Source organism: Lycorma delicatula, chromosome 3 (genome assembly GCF_047948215.1).
Source record: "Lycorma delicatula isolate Av1 chromosome 3, ASM4794821v1, whole genome shotgun sequence".
NCBI classification, from domain to species: Eukaryota; Metazoa; Arthropoda; class Insecta; order Hemiptera; family Fulgoridae; genus Lycorma; species Lycorma delicatula.
In genome coordinates this window covers 61,284,971-61,296,395 of record NC_134457.1, presented here as the reverse complement: position 1 = coordinate 61,296,395, position 11,425 = coordinate 61,284,971, and the positions used below count along the sequence as shown (strand labels likewise).

At 30.4% G+C, this 11,425-nt stretch overlaps 1 protein-coding gene across 1 annotated transcript in view; it reads right to left on the bottom strand.

The window, feature by feature from the left end:
* Positions 1-4,611: 4,611 nt before the first annotated feature.
* The window catches only part of LOC142321633 (uncharacterized), a 61,858-nt gene continuing 55,044 nt past the window's right edge, over positions 4,612-11,425 (bottom strand). Inside the window, exon 2 of the mRNA XM_075359889.1 lies at positions 4,612-10,130. Within this exon, the coding sequence (XP_075216004.1) occupies positions 7,740-10,130 (2,391 nt within the window). The 3' untranslated portion in view covers positions 4,612-7,739. The remainder of the gene's footprint in view (positions 10,131-11,425) is intronic.

The window sequence follows — 11,425 nt, the reverse complement described above, 5'->3', positions numbered from 1 at the left end:
GAAGTGTTAAGCATGACCTAATGGTTGTGCCTTGGATTTTGTTAGTTTGTGTACAAGGAGTCAGTTATAATTGTTGATGATTTTAATAAGGGTGTCTTGTTTGTGATATGTGAGTTGTGTTCTTATTGCAGGTGATAGGGATATATTTAAAGAACTGCTTGTTTGCAATGTTAGTTGTAAGTTTTGTATTATTCATTAACACAATTATATTAGTGTTAATACCATGAATATGAATTATAACCATGCCCTTTTTCTTATTTATTAATTTTGTGTTTTCTTATATTAGTCTGATCAAGATTTTCCCACACTTTTTCTTGATCCTTCCAGGTAAATGTTGGAGTCATTTCTGTTCTTTCTTGGATATTTAGAAAAAATTTCATCTGATAAACTACAAAATAAAAAATAATATTCAATCTATGATTATAAGAAATAGCACAAAATAGATTTTAAGTATATATGATGTGGAAGTCCTTGAAATATTTTAAAAGATCTGCATTCATTGCATAATTCAAAATATGTTGTTCTGCATTTAATTACTCTCAAAGTAATAACATGTTTATGACCAATTACAGTTATTTTGTGGCAGAAGAATTTTGTAGTGTATGAAATATGCCATCATGACAGGGATTCAGACTCAGAACCTTCCACATTAAAGGCAAAAACACTGTCACTCTGCTATGGAAGTCTTCAGAGCATTCATTAGTTACATTTGTAAATTACCTAGTTATATTAGTCGTTCCTCTTCATTACATGTTTATATACTTTTATTTTCTTAATTTTTACTTAGGCTGTGAGTTACCTTTCAATTTATTTTTCTTATTTAATTTTTTCGTTGTTTTTTTCTAATATAAATTTAATGACTGTTAGTATAGTTAAATATAGGCGGTGGAATCAAATCTTGAAACTTGGTGCTGCGACAGTGACAGCCACAATACAAATCATCACTATTGTAATAATCCTTTATTATCATTTTAGCATAACATCTGGTTTATTACCTAACAGAAAATTGGCCTTCGAAAGATGTATTGTGGTGTTAGTATTGGATCGCAGAATACAAGTTTTTGGAATTTTAATCACCTTAATGTATAGCTAACATTTTTAAATTTAATTTGATTTAATTATTTTTATAAATATAAGTTGTGTCAAATTTAATTGGTTCACTGAAAAATTTCTAATTAATATCCGACCATTTTATGTGTAACATGCAAATCAAAATGTATTACCTTCCTTGAGTGCTGGTGTTCCATTTTATTTTCAAACAGATATTCAAAAGTTAATGTAAGATAAAAATTAAGTACACTCAATATTGGAATCCAACATTAAAGCAGAAAAAACTTTATCACAATACCCCTTCCAATTTTTTTCATTCATATCAGTCACTTTATTCTCACTGAACATCTTTGATATCAAAAATTATGTTTTGACTTGCTAAGTATCCTTTAACTTCTGACAAAACCACCTCGATAGGATTTAAACACATAGATGGTAAACTTTTCTCTGTTTGCTTTTACCTATTCATACAACTGTGGTTTCAGCATCAAAGAAGACTGAGAACAGAATACTTTTGCAATCACTTTATCATATCTTCTTTTCTTGAGTTGGAAATTGGTGATTTTTCTAAAATGTGCTGTAATAGGGTGCATTGTTAGAAATTACCATAGAATTATGAGGAAGATTTCGAATTAATATCTCATCTGTCCATTTTAAGTAATTTTCTGCTATCATTTGATCTCTGTAATCGCCACTTTTTACTTGCTTGCCAAGTTAGTAAGGCTTTTGGTATAAAAATAAAAGAACCAACAAAAACATATAAAAATATAAAAAAAGAGAGAAAGATTTATATAAAACCTCCATTTCTCCTCTGGCATGCGCTATAATAAGTCTATTGACTTTTGAAAAAGGAACTTTCAGCACGTTTCTTGAATTACTACATTACAATTTGTTTGTACTGTGAGAAGATAATATGTATGATTTGTCAAGGTACACCATTGGCCTATTTTAAGTTTAAAATTTTTTTTCAGCTGTCAGATGCTGAATATGCTTAAACCTTATGACTTGCTGCTCAGTCAGAACCTTTCTGTTACTTTCAATCTTTCTCCACTCCACTTAAAGCCCAATTCTTTTATTATTTTTCTCAAGCTTGTCTCTTTTTCTGAATAACCAAGTCATTTTTAATCACTAGCATTATATTTTTCATCGATGGCAGTTGATTATCAATTGGGTCACTTGTCAAAGTCAACTAATCCCTTTGCAGCAGGCTTTTCAAAGGATTTGGATTTTATTGGACTAGAAAAAGAAGTTTGATCTGGATTTTTGGCTAATTTTCCTAGAAACCGCATTTTTAATTTCTCACTCTTTGGACTTGAGATCGTGACACTCCACAAGCAGCTGTTGTTCTTTCTTCACATTTTTTAATGTGACTCTTCTTTTTCCAACTTCAGAAATCGATCACCCTTCTTTTTGAGGACTACATTTTTATAACATTTAAAAATATACTATATCATTTCTTTCTATGGCAAAATAGATAATTATTCATAAAGTATAAATAACAGAATTATAACATATTTGAAAATAATTATCATCCAATGACATAAAATAATAAGTTATATTTGACACTCCACAAGCAGCTGTTGTTCTTTCTTCACATTTTTTAATGTGACTCTTCTTTTTCCAACTTCAGAAATCGATCACCCTTCTTTTTGAGGACTACATTTTTATAACATTTAAAAATATACTATATCATTTCTTTCTATGGCAAAATAGATAATTATTCATAAAGTATAAATAACAGAATTATAACATATTTAAAAATAATTATCATCCAATGACATAAAATAATAAGTTATATTTACAAGAAAGCAATTTGCTTCTACAAAAACTGAACTAAATGTTTTCAGTTTGGATTACAGGCACTGTACTATTTGTTGTAGTCCAAGTTTCAAGATTCATTGCGGTAGCTATGCATGTGTTGTTTTTATCTGTTTCAAAAGTGCACATCTCTTATGTAAAATATATATATATTTTTTTTTCCAATAATAAGAATTTTTTTTCTATAACAACCTGAATTTACTTATTTATTTTAAAATACCCAAGTTTCATTCTATGAATTAGTAACTTTAACACATAAAGTGCAATTCATCATCAAATGCATTAACAATAATTATAAAATTATTAATTTTAAATGTATCTTATAAATGCCAAGAATATATTAGAATCAAATATGGCTCCATATGACAGACCTACTTTTCCAAACATAGAAAAAACTTGTATCATTTCAGATTTTGTGTTAAAAAAGTTTCAATTTTTTTATAATTTGAAGATAATACTCACATTTAGAATCTTGGTAGATTAAAATTTAAAACTCAATAAGTTAAAAAACAAAGCATTCCAATATTTTTTGCTATATCAATCACATGAATGAAAAATGGTCAATATTGTTCTGTAATATTATTTATTACACGCTCATCTGCCATCCATTGTAATCCATTACTGATAAAGCACCAGTTGGAGAAATTTAGACTTTGTCATTATCACTTCTCCCATTTGTGAGATGTGTAACAAGATTATTTTTTTACATGTTAAAAGACAATTTTTACGCTGCTGACACCAAAACAAGTTGTATTTAGTTTATGATAATGATCTATATGAAAGCGCAAGGCAAACGATTGCTGATAGAATTCAGAGGGTTAAGTCTAAAAAGCTTAAGCAAGCACTGACCAGAAAAAATTATAGCTGCAATATTTTAGATCTGTAAGTGGATATTGCTGACAAAATTCATGGAGTGGTAGGATCAAAACAATATTAAAACTAATTGTGAAATGTTGAAGTAACTTTAAAGATCAATATAAAACAAACGGTATGAAAACCAAAACATTTACCTGTTTTAACATGACCTGCTTAAAACATTTAAACAGGTCATGAAAATTAGGGGGACCAAGTTTTTCTGCATAATAGAAGGTGCTACTCTTCAGGTCACACAAACACTTTAATTGTTCAAAAGAGAGATTTTTGACAATTTCGAAAAGCCCAAATTTGTTGACTAATAATTATTAGTTCTTCTAAAAGAATCTCTGGCTGGCTAGCATGTGCTTTTAAACCAATGAAGAGTACTCATGGATGGGCTAATAACTGGCTATGAGCTGTAGCAGCTGAGTTCTTTCGTGATGGTCTGCAACAGGTAGTGTCAAAGTACAATGTTTTGGTGTGGGTTGTTTGTTGAGAAGTAATGTAGTAAATATTTGGGTAACTTACGTACATAATTTTTTTTTTCTTAATGTCAGTGTAATGGATGTACTCTCATTAATAAAAAAGGAACCAACTATGGGGTAGCAATTAAATATATTACATTAATTTTAAATCGTTATAAAATATTAAAATAATATTTTATCAAAAGATAACATTTAAGTCGGTAAGAAATAAACATAAATTTTAACATATATTTAAAAAACCTTTATATACACAAAAAAAACTTTACAAATACATTCATAAAAAGTGAAAGTAAAAAAAAAAAAAACAAAACAAAGTAAAAATAAATAATAAACAAAATATACACATAACTTACTGAAGTATTAATGGTATTGTTTAAAAGTTATTGTTAATAATCTAAAATAATAAATTTTAACAGAATGTAATTGATCATTTTTTACATCATTAAATAAACATTTATTTATCATACATACAATCTAATGACTAAAGATTATCAGAACAATCTCATTGTCAAATTATTTGTCTCTTAATATTTTATACTAACAAGAAATAAATAAAACCATAAATAACTCAGTAATTCAGCAAAACTGTTTATATAAAATCAATAAATTTTTATTTCTGTTACAAAACTCCCCTTTTTTTATAGCTGGTGTTATTCATGTTTTCCAATTTTCTCAGTCTTTACATTAATCAACTATAATTAATTCATTAATTATTAATTGTCAATAGACTAAAAATCTTTTTCAGTAAAATAATAGGCAAAAATATCAATATGATTAATACAAGTCTTTGGTTTAAGTGTTTTGATTTAGTAGATTATTCATTTGATTTGTTGCTCTGATTAATCAAATAATATGTCAAATACTTGTATGTTATTTGACATGCTTAAAAATCTGACCATGACAGTTTAATGATACAATTATTCTGCTTTCTTTTATATGAGCATTTTAACATACACGTTTATTAAAACATCATTAAATAAACATCATAAGTTCTTTTACATTATTAGTCTGTATATGTATTAACACCTAAAATGAAATCATTCATCTCTATGACAATAAGCATGCTCTTGCAAAATCTATGTATTATCTGAAGATAAAATCTAGAGATTTATTTCTTTTAAAACAAAGTTTCTTTTATACAGCTTTATTTTATACATCAGCAAATTACAGTGCAAAATGTTTTGTCTTGGTCTGGGTTAAAATTTAACTTTCTGTTGTATTAATTTACATTTAATGTACAATTAAGCAAATTTGTCTTGCCCAGTATTTAATAAAATGTAAGAGATGAATGATTGACTTCGTTTTTTTTTTACATTTAACTTACACTTTAACGAAATACAGTCAATAAACAAGATAAAACATCACTGTGCCTTTTCATTACAAAGATAATAGCCAAACTGACAAAGAGAAAAAATGCCTTGAAATACTGAAAATAGTCATAATCCTATTTATAAATATGTTTATTACACTGATGTGTACGGATGCTTCTTCATGCATGTTTTGTCTGTTGTGTGACATATATTATATGTATACACAAACAAATATATAAACAAATGTATGTATTATATGCATAAAGAAATTAAACAGTACTTGAAACAAAACATATTTTGTTTATATAAATATGTATTTTTACTGGTCTGTCCTTTTGTTTTCATAATATTTTTTTGTTCTCATATTATGATAAAAAGGTATTATTTAAATATATATAGTCAAACTCAAACTTCAAATCTTGTGTAAAACTTGATTTTATTTTAGCTATTTTCAAAATATTCAAGTGTATTAAAGATTTGGGTAGCAATAGCTTTCTTGGATCCACCTTGGTTCAATATAGTCTCATTATTTTCAATATAAATGTACAGTAGAAAACTAAATTTTCCAGATTCTTCATCTATATTAACTTAAAAATAATTCTAATAATATTTTTGGCATACATCAATAATATGCATCTAACAGTATTTTAGGATATTGTAAATTCAGCAGAATGAAGTATCTTATCTTTTTTTATTTTAGAAAAAAAACAATCTTATTCCAGAAAGAAATAAAAAAGAAAACTGAAAATAATAATCTCAATTAATAGTACTAACTGGTGAATATATCATAAAACAGAACAGGATATAGGATTAGAAATTAACCTTAATACTAAAAATAAATTTAGAAAAATTAGTCCAAATTAATTTATTCTACATGGAATCAACATTAAAGATGAAAAAAAACCACAAATGTCCAAAGAATGAAGAAATAAAGTAGAGAACCATCATGCATCAAATTTTGATAAATATGTAAACAATTCAGAAGATATGGTCTAAAGTTGCACCCTCCTTTGCTGAAGTTAGTTATTTACAGGATAAAGTAAATCAGTCATTCAAATTCAATTTCCTGCATTACTCCTTAATTTATTTATTTTTTGTGATAAAAGTCACTGAAAAATAATACATTAACTGAATGAAATGATATTACTGAATGAAATGAGCAACAAATAATAATTTCTTTTAATACAGTATGAATATTATAGTATATTTCAAATTTAAAGTCAACTTTAGGATAACTATTTGTATTTCATTACACTATCAATAAAGCTTAATCTTTAAATTTTGAATAATAATATATCAAATAAATTTTTTGTTGTATTATTTTATAATCAATATTTTTATTGTATAAAGGTTGTATAATTTTCTTTTGTTTTTGTTTGACCAACATCTTCTAAATTGAGCAAAACTGAAACAAGAATTTCTTACTCCATTTGTTCCATTTGGTGGCCTGATGCTATTGACCATCAGGAAGATGAAGATATAAAATAATAAAGGAAAAGATGAGCACCACTAACAAATGTATTTTGTTCTGCTGTATTGTTAAACAGAAAAAAATCTATTCAAGAATAGATTTGTAAATCACTTGTATAATAACAAGTAATTTTTATCACTTATAATACTTTATATTGCTGAACCAGTGCATGCTTATGTAAAACATTATTTTAAGGAAATTCAAGAAAAAAAAAAAACCACTTGTGTTACTTCCTTAGTACTGTACTTTTTAACACTAACAGGCCTTACCTTTTGCCAAATAAGTTACATTACTTATACTTGCATAAAATTACATATGAACAAGAAAATATATTTATGTATATAAATACATTATATAAATGTTTTTACATGTATATAAATAATACATGTAAAAACTTTATTACTGATATGAAGATATGCTGCACATGCCATTGTAATAAACTATACAAAATAATTTTTATTATAAATTATTTTAATAAGATTTATAATTACATTTGAATACTTCATCTGTATGAAGTATTCAGGTACAGTATTAATGATGTAAAGAAGTACTGAAATTTAAATGCATTTGTAATTTTATCTGTCATTGGTCACTGTTTTTATTCATTAATTTATTATTTGTTACAAATTCATTTAATCACCAAAGTATGAATGCACGTACTCAACGGAATTCTGGTTTCACATGATTGCATTGAACCCAAGTGATCTGTGATCATATGTGACTTTAACACATGCTGGGCTATTGTAAATGTCATTTATTCCTTTTAGGTCTTATTCGTGCCCCGTAGGATAAATTACTGCTACCATTCGACTGAGTGATGGCAGCTGTTGTTGGTTTGTATCTATTTTCTGTTTCACTTTCTTCCATATCGCTTCCATTATCTTGATCATAATCATCATCATTATTACCGTTTTCATAATCTTTGTCTCCCAACCGTTTATTATTTTGTTCGTTGCTACCACTTGTGCTAATATCTTTATCAAAATATGATGTCTCATAGATTTGAATAGCTTTTTGTAATTGCACATTATTGTTATTGTTATTGTTGTTATGTTGGGTATTGGCATTATATTTCTGATGTCTCTCATTTAAATTTCTGTTTTTATCTGAATTTCCTTGTTTATCAGCATAATCTTCTTCTTCATCTTCTTCGCTTTCTGAGTCACTACTGCTTCCATCATCATTACTCATTTGATTTTTTTTTGTCGATCTCGATGTTGTACTCCTAAGTCCGGCAGCAGCAAGGTTAGCCAGTGCATCAGCCGCTTGTTTATTAGGCAGAGTTGTGTACATCAATGGCCTTATAGATTTCAAGGTGACATCCTCCTCCGGTTTATTTTCAGGACTTGTCTGTTCTTCACTATCATTTCCTTCTTCGTCGTCGTTATCATCATTATTGTCGTTGTCTTCACTGTTGTTATCAACGTGATTATTTATTAAGTTTTCGACATTAGCGATATTAATTTTTGTCGGTGATGCAAATTTTTGGGATTTATTTTCGATCTCGTTATAATAGATTCCTGTATTTCCCATCATATTTTGATGTGATTCTATCAAATTATTACGCGAAGACATTATTATCGGTCTTTTGTATGTTTGTCCTTTTAAGCCTTCTCCTCCGACTGCCCTTTTATATTCGATATTCGAGGCTCCGACAGGATAACTGTCGCTTCCGTAAGCGCTCTGTTGAGTCTGTTCGTCGTAGTTGAACGTTTGGAACTGTGGTTGGAAATCTTGCGGTTGGGATGTTAGTTGTTGCTGCAGCAATGCCGAATCAAAACCGTCTTCTTGGTTGTGGAACGTAGAACCAGAACCAGAAGGTGGAATAACGTGGAGTTGCTGTTGATTTATCGTATTGAATATGTTGAATAGATCTTGAGCGGTTAAGGTATTACTCCCGCTGCTGCCGCCACCGATACCCAATTCTGCAGTCGACGAAAGCTGTTGTAATTGTTGCAGTCCTACGGTTTGTTTTTCGTTGTGCTGTTGTATAATGAGATCTAGAGGCTGCTGTCCATTGCTGGGTATCGAATACGGATCGGAAGTTGGCGGTACCCTCGGAGATGGAACGCTGGGATCCGGATCTGGAGCAAAATAAGAAGATTCACCCGGTCTGTGCGCAGTAGAATCATCGTTCACTCTGTACCCACCGATCGGGTGTATCTCGACAGGCGTATGATCGGAATGCACGGATTTTGTTACTTGAGGTAAGGTGTATTTTGCTGGAGTACTGTGACTTCCGACACCACCAGGGCCGAGGTTCGGTGCGGGTATAGTGTGTATGGGTCCTTTATCGTCTTCGTTTCTTATGAAGTGCGTCGGAGCTTGGTATATAGAAGACGGTGACGGGTGGAAAGTTTCTTTCAGCGCAGGGGCCCTGAATGTAGAGGGTGCTGTTTTCCAAACCGCAAACGAAGGAGGTTTTGGAGGTTGCGGGGGCGGTGGTGGAGGTGGTGGTGGTGTCGGCGGCGGTGGTGGAGGTGGTGGAGGTGGCGGAGGTGAATGATGAACAGGCCTTATAAACTGCGATGCAAAATCCCTTGGCGGTGGAGGTAGAGGCAACGGTGGCCCGTGTGATGGTCCATGAGGAGGCCCGTGATTGTGCACGTGGTGGTGATGGTAATGCTGTGGTGGTAATGATAACTGAGGAGAAGAGGAAGGCGACGGACCGAAGTGGTCGTGGTTTCCTGAAATCGGTGGCCCGTGCAGATGGTGGTGTGGAGGCCCGTGAGATTGTATCAACGGCGGCGGTGGTGGTGGCCCGAGTCCTCCACGCGGACGCGATGTCTTCAGCTGCAGGTGACCGGGTGGACCTGGTGGTGGCACGCTGTGTGTCGGCCCACCTACGTAACTGTAAGTGTGGATGTGTGGATGTCCGCGTTGAGGACGTGGTGGGGGGCGGTGATGATGCGGGGAAAGAAATTCCTCCGGTCCAAGTTTACTGACGTATATCTGAGAGGGCTGTTTCGGTCCGAAGTGAACTTTAGGTGGAGGTGGCAGCGGTGCCTGTGAAAACTCGTCAGTACCGTATATTCCACGACGGCCGGCTGTGGGTTTGTTCGATATGCCATTGATCGATGTTCCCAGCAGCGATAAAATCACAATCGAAAGTAGAATGGAATTATTAAGTGATGAGTTACACTGCAACAGAAAAAACATCAGTTGTGGCATTAAAATTACAATACAAACATTTTTTCTTATAACAGCTGTTATTCATAAGAATATATTATTATTTATTCATATCTTTCGCGTTTGAATTTGGCTTTTAAATAAATAAGATAAAACAAATTTATACTTTTATATATATATATATATATGTATGTAGAAAAATTTCCATTGTTCATCAACAAATCTGGGCTCTGAAATTACCACAAATCTATATCTTTGCGTAACCAGTAACATCACGCAATAAATTGTTGATCCTTATCGAATTAGAATTTTGATATTAAATATTAAAAATACATTTTTGTATCTAAATAAATTGTATGAGCTGGATCTAGAAATAGTTTATTCATCTAACACGTTTAAATTCGCTTTACCATAAGACTTTGAATATAAAGCTCACATTAGATACAATCGGAATTACAGAGTAATTATATCGTCTGAAGAACTTGGGAGCTTGTATGTTTTCAATTAAAATAGTTCTACATCATTAGCTAGGTATAAGTCGTTACAATTCAAGCACGTTACATAAAATACTCGTATTTATGTTGAAAGATTTTTTTTTATTATTAATCTTATGAATTTAAATCCATTACAACACTTTTAAAGTAACTTAACATGGAATGTTAAAAGAAAATTAGCAACTGATACGTAATATTAATAAAACAAGATTTCTTAAGGTTGGACAAACATGGATATTTTAAACTGTTAATCATTTTTTTGGTGCTATTCTATTTGAAATACTGCAAAAAAAATTATACATTTTTTGCTGTTCCAAATGCAGCATGTCACGGCAAACTTCAAACTGTCTTTTTTTTAAAAATATAAATAGTATTAGTACTTTCAATCAATTTTAACAAGCTGTACGGTTTGCAAGTGAAAAGTAGATAATTGCTTTACAGGCTATTTTTCTCCATTTCAATTAATTATAATTACCAACTAAATTATTCAAGTCAAATTAATATCATTGTCTTTGTATTAGAATTCAATAGTCGTGTGATAAATTTAGTAATATCAGTTAAATAAGTAGATAGGACTGTTCATAAACTCTTAGCATATGTAATAGATTAGTAGTAAGAAGGGCATCTGAATATGAGTACTGTTTGGATTAGGAGAAACGGACGATTAAAGATGTATGTAAGAAATTTAAAAAACTTCGTGTAGAAATATAAACAACATGTCAATATATAACAGCATGCATCTGTGTAATTATGGTACTACAAATTTAATTTCGTTTTCTGATATAAAGTTGATATAAAAATTAATTTATACTA